The sequence below is a fragment of the Plectropomus leopardus genome, chromosome 2 (genome assembly GCF_008729295.1).
Source record: "Plectropomus leopardus isolate mb chromosome 2, YSFRI_Pleo_2.0, whole genome shotgun sequence".
Taxonomy (NCBI): domain Eukaryota; kingdom Metazoa; phylum Chordata; class Actinopteri; order Perciformes; family Serranidae; genus Plectropomus; species Plectropomus leopardus.
In genome coordinates this window covers 32,811,192-32,827,588 of record NC_056464.1, presented here as the reverse complement: position 1 = coordinate 32,827,588, position 16,397 = coordinate 32,811,192, and the positions used below count along the sequence as shown (strand labels likewise).

General features: G+C 39.9%; 1 protein-coding gene across 1 annotated transcript in view; it reads left to right on the top strand.

Moving 5' to 3' along the window:
- Positions 1-16,397, top strand: part of LOC121959677 (plexin-A2-like) — a 128,986-nt gene that overhangs the window by 17,188 nt on the left and 95,401 nt on the right. The window contains exons 2-3 of the mRNA XM_042509132.1: positions 1,467-2,801; positions 7,483-7,665. Of these exons, the coding sequence (XP_042365066.1) occupies positions 1,578-2,801; positions 7,483-7,665 (1,407 nt within the window). The 5' untranslated portion in view covers positions 1,467-1,577. The remainder of the gene's footprint in view (positions 1-1,466; positions 2,802-7,482; positions 7,666-16,397) is intronic.

Here is a 16,397-nt window from a genome sequence, read left to right as displayed (position 1 = left end):
TTATAAAGCTCAGATTATTTAATATTTAAATGTTCAATAAAATGTTACAGGATAAAGGCAAGGTGAAGACCTGAAAAGAAGCTGTATTCACTGAACCTTGCCCTGCATTAAAAAAGTACACGAAAGCTACAGAAGAAAGACTAAAGGAAGCCTTTTAAGTACGTATGATTCATAAAATTAAAAAATAATAAATACATTAAAAAACCTTTAGAAAAAAGACATGGAAAACTGAAAAGATTCATAGGAAATAGTTTGGTCAAAATTGATCCAAATTGCTCGTTTTGCACAAACCTTTTGCATCTATTGCATTCACTATTTTGGTTAATTGTACTGTTGTACTGTATTAATATCATTGAATGCAATATTTGAATGTTTAAAAAAAAAAAAAAAAAGTATTATTAGATGAGTGTGAAGGCGCTGCTGACACGGAAAAACAGTGAGATAGAAACAGCCTTTAAGAGCCAGATTGGAGAAGCTTCTGGTGGCACACAGGCAGGATTTAGGGTGATGTAGGTGTCTTAATTTATGGTCCGTCCCCCTATGCAGGCAGTTTTATTACTCCATTAATGGACTACGAAGAAGTAACGGTGTATGTGAAGCCACTTTATCTACGATGCTTGAGTTGCCTTCACTAAACATCTATCTTTATTTTGAGATAAAAACCTGCTTTTTGTTCCAAATGAGCCCATTTCGTCTCATCTATATGAAAAACACCTTGCATCAAACTTGAACATACATCACACAACAGTTATGACACCGGGAGAAAAACTGTAAATACATCAAACATCCTGTGCCATGCGTCTGCCTCATCCATCCTCCCGTCCGTCATGTGTTTAAAGGACGTTGTTTGTCCCCTGGAAATATCTACATAAAATATGCTAATGAAATTAAATAGGGAAGTGTGAGGGTTGATGCCGCCTGGCTCTGAATCTCTAATGACTCCCTGCCATCCTTAGAAAAAGCCTGATTAATTTAGGAATGTCGGCCGCAGTGGAGAGTGATTAATTCCTCCTGGATTCAACCATTTAAGCGAACAAGGCAGAGGGGAGAAAGGAAAACAGGGAGCCCAAAATATGGACGCATAATTAATACATTTGGATCATTTAATTAGCCGCCCAAACAGAGGGAAGGCTCAGCTACAGTGTGTCACTGCTTTGTTCAAGTAATAGGCCACAGTTAGTTCTCTGTTACAGAGAGGCGAATATAATGAGCCCCCCTGTTGATAGGGGGAATATTGGACCATCTCTCAGGCTAGTAAATATGAGGAGACAGTTTGAACAATGATTACTTGTTTCTTTGATGTCTCATGTGTCTGACTAAACAGAGACAGAGGGGAAAACAAGCACACATATTTCTAGGTTTTTTACATGAAGTGTCTAATGACAGCCTGAAAACATTTCCTCACTCTCCAAAGAATCAAGGAACTTTTGAGTTTAAAACAAATGTCTTTTTTTTGTCTCTTTCAGAAAGATCACTAAAAGAAGACGAGAACGCACTTCAGCTCATCTCTTCAGCGCGATCCTGCTCCTTGGTGATCCCAGGTGTTTTGTCTGAGTATTTGTCGGAGCCCTGTGGGGATGGGAACGTGCTTGGATAAAGGATGGACTTACTGCGGCCTCACTAAAGGTCACCGCCCTCTAAAGGTCATGTCATGGCCTCTGGCACTGTGGCTATTGACTCTAATCTCTGTGAATCAAAAGACGACTGTCGGACAGACTGTGAACACCTTCCAATCAGAGAGGAGGGAATGGGCGCTGAACCACCTCACTGTGCATCAGTCCACTGGAGCTCTGTACGTTGGAGCCGTCAACCGAATCTACAAGCTGTCGGCTAATCTCACCCTCCTGGTGTCCCACGATACAGGACCAGAGTATGACAACAAAGCATGTTATCCTCCACTGATTGTCCAGCCGTGCTCTGAGCCTCTTGCCTCTACTGACAACGTCAACAAACTGTTGCTCATCGACTACTCTCACAACCGGCTGCTGGCCTGCGGCAGTCTCTACCAAGGCGTCTGCAAGCTGATGAGACTCGATGATTTGTTCATCCTCGTGGAGCCCACACATAAGAAAGAACACTACCTGTCCAGTGACAACCAGACAGGGACAATGTACGGGGTTGTTGTGCCCTCGCAGGGACAGGACGCCACTCTGTACATCGGCACAGCTGTTGGCGGCAAACAGGACTACTTCCCAACTATCTCCAGCCGCAAACTGCCTCGCGACCCCGAATCTTCTGCCATGCTGGACTATGAGCTTCACACTGACTTTGTCTCCTCTCTTATTAAAATCCCGTCAGACACGCTGGCTCTTGTCCCGCACTTTGACATCTACTACATCTACGGCTTTGCCAGCGGCACCTTCGTCTACTTCATGACCGTCCAGCCTGAGACGCCTGAGAACGGGATGCCTGCCGGCGGCTCCCCTGGCGACCTGTTTTACACCTCTCGCATCATCCGCCTCTGCAAAGGTGACAAGAAGTTCCACTCATATGTGTCGCTTCCTGTGGGGTGCGTACACAAAGGCGAGGAGTACCGTCTGCTGCAGGCGGCTTACCTATCCAAGGCTGGCAGGGTTCTGGCAAATTCGCTCAACATCAGTGCTCAGGAGGACGTTCTCTTTGCTGTGTTCTCAAAGGGGCAGAAGCAGTGCCACGACCCTCCAGATGACTCCGCTCTCTGCGTGTTTACTATTCAAGACATCAACACACGCATCAAGGAGCGGCTGCAGTCCTGCTACCAGGGAGAGGGGAACCTGGAGCTGCACTGGCTGCTCGGAAAGGATGTGCAGTGCACCAAGGCGGTAGGTGGACTGTACAGAGATTAAGGATCAATCCCCATACACCTCTTGGTCCTACCACTTAGCCCTTACCCATATGTTTAACCCGTTCATATAAAGAGGTGAGGTGTCCTGATTGTTGTTTGGATGGAGGGGTTGGGAAGTGTTCTGGCTACATGGTTGTCCAAAGAGAGATTTTCCAGACACATTCTCTCTCTGCCTGCTGGCCACTGGCTGTTTACAGTCGTGTAACTTATTCCTCCACCACTAGGTATCACGGTGTCTTTTAAGCTGTGACTGAGCTCTGGTGATGCGCGCTGTGCACTACATACTATGAGTTCAATAGAAAGAGGAGCACCTGTATTTATGACGGTATTGAAAAATATACCTTCTAAATATTCTGATGTCATATAGCACCCAAAACTTCAGTCCAGCAGCTAAATTGCTGCACTTGTTAACAATCCTCTAATATCATTGCAGACCGGCAGAGTAGGAGCAGGGGTTACTAACATTAGCCTACAGCTGGTTGCCTGGTGATGAAGCAATGCTCTTTTTAATTTGATGACTTGTTTCAGCAATTGATGGGGTCAAACTTAAGTTTAGGGCATCACAAGTGTCCTTGACAATCAAAAAAGGCTGCCTGTGGCCTATGCAAGAGATATCACCACTGCAGAAGAAGAATAGAAGAAGAAGAATATCGCAATGTTTGGCAACGCTCGTCATATCTGTTTACGTAAAAGTCAGCATACAGAAAACGTGTCGGGATTTTGAAGGGTTGCTGCATTTCAGAGGGAAAGTTTTCAGCCAATTACCCTTGTAACTCTGTTCTGAGAGGCAAGGTAATACTCAAAAATGAGGGGTAGGGGTAAAAGTGTGTAATGAGATTGGGCCTTAGCCTCCTACAACACAATCACATTTAGACCAACTATGAAACTCACATGGTGGTGAGCAGCATAGATTTGCTGAAAGTTGATTATCCACAGCCACGACTGAAGCCTAAATAGCTGATAGGCAGCCAGAGCTGTGCTGAAGACATAATTCAGGTTTTCAGGATCCTACGAGAGCAGAAGAGCTGGAGGAGATTAATTCCACAATGTTAATCAGAGGAGTTTTGTATGAAGCTTTGATTTCATTCAGGGGTTTGGGCACTGACTCCCGCCTTCCTCTCCTCCCCTTTCTCCCCCCTCCTCTCTCTTCCCATCTCCTCTTGTCGCTGTCAGCAGTATTTGAACCCTCTGAGACCTGTTCTTGATCTTGAGAAAAGGGCTTTCTTGTAAATGTCCAAGTCTGTTCCTTTGTGGAAAGCTATAATTCTACATAATGAGCGGCTTTCATGGAAACAAGTTGAAAGCGAACCATGAAAACAATGATATCCATCGCATCCATTGCTCTGGTGGTTCACAACACGTGCTTTGATTCCGCCATGCCATCAAACAAATAAGATATAATGTTATTCATAAAAGGAACTGAGGGAGGATAGAGACACAAAATAATGCAATAATTAACTCTCACTGCGCAGTTAACCAAAGGACTTTATATCTAAAATGGACTGTAAATGAAACGCAGTGGTTCAGCTTTGTTAAAATTTTATTATATACTGTGTTTGGTTACATCATTAATTACTCAATGAAAGATCAACAGCCAAGTGCGTCTATAGAGGCACTGATGCAGCTTTTTGAGGCCGATATCAATTTTTTCCCTTTCTGTGTGAAGATTACACTGTTTATTATGCTCATTGTCAGGTTTATACTCGTATTCTGGATTTCTCTAAGAACATGTTTACAAGCTTTAATGTTTAAAAAACAAAAAGAAAACTTTATTTTCCCCACACTCTCTGTTGGAACACATTTAATCACTGAGAAACTCTGTTTTAGTGCCTGTCTCTTTAAGTCCCCCTTCTCAAAAAAAGCCCAGTCTGCCCAGTCTGTCTGACATGATCCAGCGAAATTAGGGAGAAATTAATAGAAGAAAGCAACCGACATGACAAGCTTCCCTGACGTTCGCATGTAGCTACAGGTTGCAGACTATAAGCTCATATTATTATGAGCTTATAGTAGCGTGGCTGGAGCAGATGACATCAACTTGTAGCAACAAAAAAAAAAAAGAAAAAAAGAAAAGTTGGAAAGTTGCTCAGGATTAATTTCACATGTTTACCTCATTATTTGAAACTTTGGGTAATGCAAATCCCTCATTGTAATATCATACATATATGTATATATATATATATAATATATATATATATATATATATATATATATGACAGTAAATGAGGGAAAGCAAAGTAAGTCCTGTTTAAGAATTTGGTTTTATTCTGTGAACACTTATCATTGTAAAGGTTAGACCTCTTGGAAGTTATATTCTGCAAATTACTGAGACCTTGTGATGCTGTGCTTAGTCGCGGGGGTGCTTTAAGCTAAACACTAATTTTAGCATGTTTACATGCTCACAATGTAAATGCAAACATACTTATATATAGCAGGTATTATGCTCTAATGTTTAACATCTGAGTTGAACTCTAAACTCTGGTGGTGTGTTAGCATGCCAGAATCTGGTAATTTGCACTCAACATAAAATAAAGCTAACAGAAATGTCAACAGTGGGCTTGGGCATTATGTAATATTTCATACCTTGATACCTTCCTGAAATTTCACCGGGGTATATAGCATATGACAGCATAAGTGTGCTGCGCCAACACCCTTGTAATCTAGTTAGTAAAGTCCACTTTTCCAACAATCACCAGCTCCGGTTTGGTCCAAATAAATCCTTAATTAACCAAGTTAGATATAAAAAAAACACAAAAACATGCCGTTTTTCCCCACGCTGGTTGCCAGCTGTTTACAGTCCTGTAATTTATCCCTCCACCACTAGGTGTTGCGGTATCTTTCAGCTCAGCTGCCTGTTCCACCATTAGAGACCGGAGACTGAGCTCAGCAGTCATACAATTATTTTAATAGAAAGAGGAGCGCCTGTATTTATAACGGGATTAAAAAACATGCCCTCTTAATTTTTAAATATCTTGGTATGCCGTAATACCATGATACCACCCAAACAATCATTAGTTCTGAAGACACTTGCTCATAATTACAGCACAATAAGCCTTAAGAAGACATAAACATTTGTATGAAATTTTATGGCAATCTGTCCAATAGCTGCTGAAACTAAAATAACAAACAACAAAAGACTAAACAGATCAAATATCATGGCATCTCTGAAGTCAGTAGGAGTCACCCTTACAAACCATGAGTATCTGTGCCAAATTTAATAGCAATCCATCCATTCAAGACTAAAGAGATATTTTACTAAAAAACAAAAATGTCAACCACATAGTGGCTTTATTGCAAAACTCAGGGTATTACATATTTATTTATTTAACCTTTACTTATGCAGGTAATCTAACTGAGACACAGCGTCTCATTCTCAAGAGAGACCCTCTTTCAGAAAACATACAACAAAACAACAATTAACAGAGACAGATTTATCAATGCAGTACATACATTTCAGAGAAAGTGTTACGTGGAAGCAGATAAAAATACTAAAAACTTTTTCTAAAGATGCTTTTTTCCCAGTGACCTTGAAATAAGTTTAAAATCCCCCATTGGGATCAAGCTGCACAGCTTCAGATCCTGCTGTAGCGTGTCCCAGGTTGAAGGGCCAGAGGAAGAAAATGCCATATAAATCAGCAGGCTTTATCATCTGGTGACCTTGAAAGTCTGCACATATAATCCCTTATATTTCTGCTGCTCCTTTCCAAGAAATTATGATATACATACAATAGAATCCAATGGCAGCTGAATTTCAGACTGGCCATTTAGCAGCCCATAGTAAGCAAAGTAAAAAACAAATATTCAAATGACATATGAATATAATACTACATTTCAAAAGAGAAGAGTTGAGTGCTTGCATACTAGTCAGAAGAAAATGACTTATTTGGAGCCAAATATTAAGTTTGTTTACGCTACATTCACTTCACTGCTCACATTCAGTAAAGCCGAAGCACACTGCTTGATGAAAGAAAAAACATAGCAAGGACTAATATGCATGAGAAGCCGAGGATGTGAAATAAGAAATTAGTTGCCCTAAAAAGGTAGATTTATACACTGAGTGACAGGCAATTAGCAAATGTTTGAGGTGCATGTTAGTAGATATAACAGGACTGCAAAGCATGCGGTTCTCTTTGATGCTTAATCAAAACCTGACATCTCTTGTGCTGTGTGTTTGTGTGATGTCAGATCAAGTGATCTAAAAATCACACAAACAGGCGCAAAATACACAGCACTTCTCCTGTTTGCCATCAGCTATTAGTCTGCTCCGCAAAAAATTCGCCCGCTCCGAGGCTTGTTGATAAACGTGGCGGCCCAAACCCTTTTGAAGTAACCATTTTTAACCCTGAAAATTGTGCACTTAATGCATGTTAGGCTTGCCACAGGTCAGTTTGAGTTCTCCTCTTGTATTCACATGTGTCTACACTGATCTCAGTCATTTTTCAGGCTCCCACTTACGCTCTTCCCTCTCTCTTGTTACCTCCACCTCCTCTCCTTACATCTGTCATCCTCACTCCTTCTTCCTCTCACTCTTCTCTTTTTTTTTTATCCCTTTCTCCTTTTACCTCCCCTGTTTACTTTCCTTCACCCTCTCAAAAAAAAAACCTCTCTTAATGATTTTTTTGTCTTCGTCCTAACACCCATTCCTCCCTCTCTCCACACAGCCTGTTCCCATCGATGATCACTTCTGTGGCCTGGACATAAACCAGCCCCTGGGGGGTTCCCAGCTGGTGTCGGGTCGAACGGTGTACACTGAGAGCAGGGACAGGCTGACCTCTGTCACCTCCTACGTCTACAACGGACACAGTGTGATCTTCCTGGGGACCCGGAGTGGACGACTGAAGAAGGTGAGACACTGTCGAGCCACACAGGCGTAATCTGCCTTTTTTACACACTGAACTCAGATACTCAGGGATTGTCTGCTTGTTTACAGTGAACTGAAAATTCTCAAGAGATGCAACCAGATCCTCTTGATGGCAAATGACACCACTTATCTACTCAAAACACAACAATGGTTTTTGAGGCTGCTACTGGTGACCCATTATCTTTGACTCTGAGTGTTATCGGTTTTTGAATATAAATGCCAAATGTAGTCTATTCCCAGACCTCACAGTCACTGCCCACGTGTCAGGTTTGTGAAGTGACTTAAATAAATCTGATGTCGTGCCCATTTATGTCCACCAGTTGGCCAAACAATCAATCAAAGTCTAGTAGGCAGGATTAAGGATGGGAGAGTCATCTTCCTACAAAGCCAGATAGCTACATTAATGGAAATAAATGACAGAAAAATGGCTCAAATGCATGGAAGATCAAGTACAAATAACAACTCTAAAACTGACAAATTTCTATTAGAAACATGAAAAAAGATCAGTGCCAACTAGATGTGGGATGGGTGTGCCACTCGCTACTGGTTGATTTTGGCAAACTCACCCTCCCTTCGACATAATGTCATGCTGAATGAATGAAATAGAGAGAAAAACAGCAGTTCAATTATTAGTTTCTTCAAAATAATGATAATGAAATATTTTTTTGTATGCATGGATTTTAAATGTATATAAATATAACTGGAAGTGTTCTTTGTATACTGTATGAAGATTCAAGTCACTCTACTCAAATCCATAACCTGATGAGGTTCGACCAGATACAATGATTTTAATGCAAAATAATGATTCTGAGAGACTCGAAACAAAATCTGATAATTAAGAAATAGTTTTAGTACGGATATTTAGTTTTGTAATTCCGTAAAGTTTGGAAACATGACAGCAAAAAAGACTTGTCAAAAGCCAAGCAGCTGTAGCATATATTCTCACTTTTAGGTCTTTCTATGGAGAATCCAAAAGCGCTGACATTTCCCATAATGCAAGTTTGCATGATTACTATGATGACATAATTGCGATGTCATCAGGGTTACTTTTTCAGACTTAAAAGGACAGTTCAACCCCAAATTAAAAATGCATATCTTTTTCTGTTCTCTTATGTTTTACTGCTATTTATCAATTTAGATTGTTCTGGTGTGAGTTGTCGAGTGTTGAAGATATCGACCGTAGAGATTTCTGCCTTCTCTCAAAACTTATGGAACTAGATGGCACTCTGCGTCTGGTGCTCAAAGTGCCAAAAAAATACATTTGAAAAATTTAACACCTATATCTCTCTCCAGAAATCATGACCCCATTACTCAAGACAATCCACAGGCCTTGTTTTGAGCAGTTTCAAGTAGGAACTAATTAACTGATATTTAAAATTGGAGGAATGCCCCTTTAATAACCATCACCACTTTCTGCAACCCAAATTCATGTTACGTAATTTGTCCATCGTCTATGAGAAACAGACAGCATCCATCACCCACAGCTGTTTTTGCATCTCACCGCTGTGGCACGTTTATGTAAATGTAATAATGATATTTAATCCATTAAAACTCTAATTAATGCAATTATATGATCAATTAATGGCCTAATTAGAATAGCTGGTTACGTTTAATATTTCATGGTGATTATGTGGGACATTATGCAGCTGAACAAAGGTGCAGTGATCATGCCGCACTACATCTTGTGCTTCAGTCTGTGGACACGTGCCCTTTTAGACGAGGACAAATCGTCCTCTGGTGACAACTTGAGCCATAACTGAAGCACACGCCCGTTCCTTCAGTTCCTTTGTATAAGTTGGATTAGCATCAGGAAATTATGCAGCTCTAGTGCCTCTTGTTTAACACTGTCCTGGTGGATTTCGGTTTGAATTGCATTTAGCATTACAAAGTACTCAAAGGACCACTTTACTGATGCTGGACATTATCTCTGCGTACTTGACATGATATTTTACATGTTAATGAAACACCATTCGACCTGTAAGTGTTCTCTGTATCTTGTAGGCAGGGTCAAATTTCTCCCCCTTCATCCTTCACCTGATGAAGCACAAGAAAATTTCATTACAAGTCTGACTTGTGGTTTTCTTGATGTAACACCCAACACTAACTTTTAGTTAAGTGACAATTTGGGCAAGATGCTGGCGCTGTAGAGGAGCAAGAGGCAGAACTGACTGGATGCCGTGGACACTTATGACAGGCAGCCTGTCACTGACGCAGCCCTGCCCTTAAATATTAGTGACTTTGGGCCTTAATAAAATGTAAACAGGTGAGTTTTATAAACATTCACCCCCCATATAGTGATCATGAATCTTAAAATTAGCTATAAAGAACAAAAAAGCTTTTGTACTGGGCTGTAAACAAACTTTTTTTCTGGTTTTAAACCCTTAAAAGACAGGCGTCTCGCATATGGCCGCAGGAGAGCTTTGTTTGCATGATCCTGTTAAAGTGGATCTAAAACAAGAACCCGTATAGCTAGAGCATTCATTCTTTTTACAGCAGAAAGCTAAGGCTTCTGACTTCTCCGTCATCACATATTATGCTTTTGATGACGCATTTATGCCGCATTATGTGTGGTGCAAAACCAGGCCTTATCACAATGCCTTTGCAGTCTGCTCATAAAAATGAGCATATCTTAAAATTAAATAATGTAAATAGTTTAAATAGTTTATGGAATGCTAAGAAATATTTTGTATACTTTTCTACATTTAGAAATCTTTTGGATCATCGTGTTTTGTTTGTTTATTTTGTAAAATTTGATCTGATTCTAAAAAATGTCCAATTTTTATATTTTTTTAAGATGCAATTTAAATACTTCTATCAATTGCTATGGTTTATTGACTGACAACAACTTAAGCATAGGTACAGATTTTAGGAACATTCAGCATTTAACCATAAGCCAAGTAGTTATATCACAATAAGCAAATTTGCCAGTGTAGGCACAGGCGGACCATTTCTGTTGCAGAGTTCAAAAGGTTAAGGTTTTTACGTTTAAATTAAGCTTCCCCTCTTTTAAGGGATAAGTGTGGTTGTATCCTACATTTTTCTTATACATGAAAAGTCCATTAAAAAGATTAAAACAAACATCGTTTTTATACTATTAATACTGTGTATGTTGCCAAACTCTAATATAGCATTTCCCTCTGTGCCACAGACCTCCGTTGTTTCCTCAAAGACTATTAAAAACGCATCAGTGAGCCACGCTGTTGCACTGAGTGACATGTTTCTTCATTATGATGAATATGGGCACTGTAGTTTATTTTGATGCCACCTCACATGCGGTTCTGCTGCCTTAAATACTCACTAACACACCAACTCTGCGGCCTAAAATAGACCCCAAAAAATGCACCATTTGCTCCCATTCAAGCTGCATTTGAAAAAACTCTAAAGTACCCAGCTGATTTAGGAAAATACTTAAGACTTGAAAAGAAAAGAAAAAAAACATACATTTGTGACCTGTTTCTAAAGTCAGCAGGAACAAAAAGGGGCAGAGTCCCACAGATGGGCTGGGTTATTCTGGGCGCATTAAGAGAGAGACGAAAGCATTGTTGGTTTTGGTCTTTTCATTGAAAAATATATCGCCAGCCTTATCCTTTAAAGTCTAACTTAAGTATTCCTTTAGTATGAGGTTTCTGCTGCTCCGCCGTGCTTGCATCATCAGGTGAAGGGATTGAGGATTAATACAGAGAACCGTCGACTGTATGATGGAAAGGCGCTGGTTCAAACGTGTCATTTGAGTCTGTGCAAAGGCAAAAGTGTTTATGACTGTTCAGAGCGACCGGTTTGGTCATAGCCAAACGATTAACATTCAGATGGGGATAATGATGCAGGGACAGTCTTTCCTTAAAGACATTTATAGTGCAGAACAAAGAAGTTAAGCTAAGAATTTAAAGAAAAGAGAGCTTGAGACAGAAGTTCAAATCCAGTCCATTTTAGGGCTGCACCTAAAGATCATTGTCTTTACTGATTAATCCGCCTTTTACTATCTCAGTTCATTGTTTCAGCTATAGGATGTCAAAAACATGGCTAAAAAAATGTGCTGTTTTTAATTTAAATTTGAACTGATGTTTTTGTCATGAGACCTTTCAAACAGATTGCAAATATAACAAACACTGTAAGATGTAAACTACCACTATTTGTTTTCATTTTAAAAAAGTAGTGTCCGGACTGCCTCAAAATTTTAAGTTGACTGAATCTGAGAAGACAAGTTGAGGTAATTCTGAATCCATTCAATTTGTCCTCTCAAATTCAGTCAATTTGAAAATTTGGAAACAAACTTTTTAAAGTTAAAACAAATAGTTTATTTTTAAGTGAAGCAAAAAGTTGATTTTTAATGAGTTTTGGTACTGAGAATAAAAGGCATCAATCATGTTGCTCCAATACTAATGAGGATTATAAAAACAACATTGAGTCTCCGTAGTTTTAACTAAAGATACTGTACAGACCTAAATGGTATGCTAAATTGCTCTATTCAACCTTCATAAAGGCAGTGCATACCACCCCATTGACTCTTACCTTTCACAATAAAAGCACTAAACGTAAACACTGCGTAACTGAGGGAGCTCAAATTAGCATTTTGCAGGAATTTCAATAAAATAGCTCGCGGTTGCTTCGGCTGTACAACATTTTACCTCTGACACACACAGACTTTGCTCTGGGTCAACAGGACCACAGTAGTTGTCGCAAATTTGCGTCAGTTCTGGCGAATCTAGTCAAATCACAGCCTTTTTTTTGAACAAGTGTGGAAAAGTCACATCATTGGTGCTAGTTTTGATGCGAGATATTTGCAGACCAGTATTCGGCATTTTTGTGCTGTTTATCCATCGTGCCCTTGGTGCGTAAAGGCCTTCAGATTCCTTACACCAGGCCCACAAACATTCAATGACCTCTTTCTCAGAGCTTCATGAAGTTGATTTAGCTCATTGTCCATCATGTTTCATTTCAAATGCAGACTATAATGATATATTATAACCAAGTTCCTATACGGCTCGTTGTTTGATCTAACCGGATTGACTTGGTAGCACCGCGGGCTCTGCTTACTGCACAGTCGTACAGGCATGCAGCTGACTGAGGAAATGTGTGAGAGGACTGTTGTGACATTAGCCTGGGGGCCTCAGTCTTATGAGGAGCAATCTGTCTGACACACACGAGACACGCGCACACACACACACACACACACACACACACACACACGGGTCCAGACTGGGAGTGCAGATAGCATCACTGCAGCTCTTTCATTGGATGAGCCATCGGGGAAAACGACAAGATAGTCTGAGAGAAAAAGAGAAAAAGAGAAACCGAGACAGCCAGTGTGAGACAAAGACAGACGAAAGGCAAAGGGAAGAAAGAGAGAAACATCAGACGCAGAGGCAAAAAGACTGCGATGTTAATTTGTAAAAAATAAAGAGGGACAGACAGCAGTGGATGAAGTATTCAAATCCTTTACCTAAGTAAAAGCACTAATACCAGACAGTCAAACAGTTTGTTAGAAGTAAAAGTCAGGCATTAAAAATGTTACTCAAGTAAGTGTGGCAGTATTATCAGGAAAATGCACTTAAAGAATTGCAAGTAAAACGTACTAAATGCAGAAAATTCTTTAAAAACAAACAAAACATGCCAAAACCTTAATATTAGATTTAAAAAAAACAGCAGAACCCCCAACACCCAATAAAGTATAAATTATCAAAAAAAGAAAGAAAATTATTAAAAATATTTTTTTAAAAAACCCTAAAAAATTCAAATTATCAAACAAGAAAAAAAAAAAATTTAAAAAATAGAAAAGAAAAAACTCAGCCCAAAAAACTCAAACTGATTTTTAAAAAAATTAAAAAAGAAAATGAATTTCTTTTTAGCAAAACAGTTGGAATTAAGTTTCTTTCAATGAACTCATTAATCAACTAATTGTTGTAGCTGTAACTGTATAAACTTTTTGGTAATTTAATTTATAACAAAACATCAATTTTTTTACACTCTTGTTATGTTTTTAATGCAAAAATTCTTAATTTGTAATGCAACTGACGTATTCTGAAGAATGTAGTGAAGTACAGTACCAGAGTAAATGTACTATTAATTACATAAATTTCTAATTACATTCCATTACTAGGGACAGATATAGGAAGAAAGAAAAGGTAGACAGTAAGTACGTTTTGCATGTGTGCAGGAAGTGAGCAATACGTTTGGGTTAAGAGCGAGAGAAATCCGTCATTACTGCTTTAAGTGCAGAGTGTCTAAAGGCCAGAGTGTGTCATTACACTGACAGAACGAGCAGCCTCCGTTCAGACTCCCAGGAGCCTCCGAGGAGCACAGGGTCGCCTCTCGAATCCTATTCCATCACCCCCAAATGGACAGGCTGAGTGGAAATGGGGCATGACAATAAATGCCATCAGAGGATCACTACGGCAGCAGGGCCACTGCAAAGGTCAAGCCTGCCTCAGGAAGGGTGTAACCAGGGTGAAAGGTCACAGGGATAACCAGCAGTCTCACCATCCAGGCTCCACGCAGCATATGGATGAGTCCGTCAGCGTCTCTCGATTAGGCTACTCCCAGTTCAGATATATTACAGGACGTTTCTATCACCACCTGCCACAGTTTTGCTGCCTAAGGTGATTGATTTTAGCAGAGTAATACGACCCTGTGGGTTACTACAGAAGGGGCTTTTACACTTTGCGTGACGTACGCTAATGAGGTGAATCCAGGTGAAAGCCATTATCTCTCACTGATGCTTATTTAAATCTATTCCAGTCTCAAGGCAGGAGCCGTCGGTTGATGTAACTTTCAGTGGCACTGATGGCACACTTTCCACTCGTTAGCAAAATGCTGGTGGGACCCAGCGAGCGCAGGATTAGCATTTCAGTCAGTGCACTTGCATCCAGGTTTTAACCGTTCGTTCCAACAGTAATGAGTTTGGTGGCGTGGCTCAGGGTGATGGGTGATGATCCGAAACAAATCTGAGGAAGTGTGACAAAGACTGTGCCTGAGCTCACACACACCAGAGATACACACAACATTTAAATCAACATGTTGAAAGAGGCTCGGTTAGGTGGGGAGAGTAGAGGTGAATTTGGTACAAACAAAGCTTCAGCCCTATTCGCACAGGACTATCACCTGTAGACCTCATGTAATTTAGACTTTACCCCCACCACGTCTGTATTTCCTGTGGCACAATCGTTTACTATTGATTTACTGAAATTATTTATTATTATTTATTATTTCAGTAAAAAAAAAAAAAGAAGAAGAAGAAAAAAACCACAATCCCAAATCACCAGCAAAACACAAAGATGCCAATTTGCACATATTATCCCATGACCTCTGTGTTTGTCAAAATATGGTAGATAAAATCACAGACGACGCAATTATTACAAATTACCGGAGGTCCCCACAATATACTAGCGAATAGGGCTTGACTCCCAAATTCCACCGGCTAAACTGAGTTTACTGAGTGTTCATTGTCACTGACTGAATCGCTTTCAGTTAGCATAAGACCTCCCCAACTGGTGACTAAAAACATCACTAAGTGGTTTTCATTGAATCCTCAAATTTCAAAAATCGAAATTGCGAATATAAAATACACCTTATGAAAACACATCAATTTCCAAAGAAGTTTTTACGCTTGCATGATGTAGTATTTCAGGCGATTTGAAAAAGCCATATTTGTCAAAACTGCAATGGAAAAACTCTTTTCACTTTTATTGGCTACTGTATATCTTGGGTTTACAAAGGAGGCTTCAACATTAGGGACCTCAGAGTACATTTAACCCCTAAGTCCATTTCGGTTGATCAGTGTGAACACTGTGTACCGTACCTGGGCATGGCTCCATGATCCATACATAGGGTCACTTTAAAATGTGGTCTTGAGCGTGTTTCATGTGCACTTCATACAGGTACAGGTCATATCACGGTGTGAAAACAAACTTTACCAAAACAAGGACAACTGTTAAGAAAGTGACTAAGTGAGTAATTATTCCACCGTCAGTCAGTGTGTGGTTTTGGAAAGGATCTTTAAATGCTGCCTGTCTCCTCTGAAATCTGTGTACACACGTGTCAATCTCATCCTCTGAACTGTGCGGCCATGAGCGATAACAGGCAAGAAGGTTGATCATGACATTGTAAACATTATGCCTTCTATAAACAACTGTAGGCGTAATGCAAATCTCAACTTCATTGTTTGGGCTTGGGATTTTCCAGCTGCCACACTTTTCTACACTCGGCTGATATATGTGTGTATGCCGTAGCTTTCCTTCTTGTTGATGATTACGATTAGATACTACGGCATGTGTGCATTTTTACTGATGTAGATGGGCATGTGCAGTTGATGGAGGAATGTATTTATTGTTTGTTTTGCTTTGATTTTATACGGCAAACAATTTGATGTCCACGGCAAATGTCCCACTGGGACAATAAAGTCTATCCTATTTTATCCTTCAGCAACAACCTCAACAAATGTCGGGCAGATGATGACTTAAGAATACCTACGTATGGAACAAAATTACTAATGTGAAAGCTGAGTGGAGATGCTGGGCTATGATAGTCACGCACAGTATGAAGCAATCATACCTTATACGATAACGCCAGAAAAGACTGCACAAGAGCTAGAGAACAATCCTGGCACAATAGATCTGTAGCAGACAGCCAGTTGCTGAGCTGCTAAACATATAAATAGTGCATATCTAAAAAAAAATAATTACAAAGGAAATACAAACAGCTGAAGCCGAACAATCACAG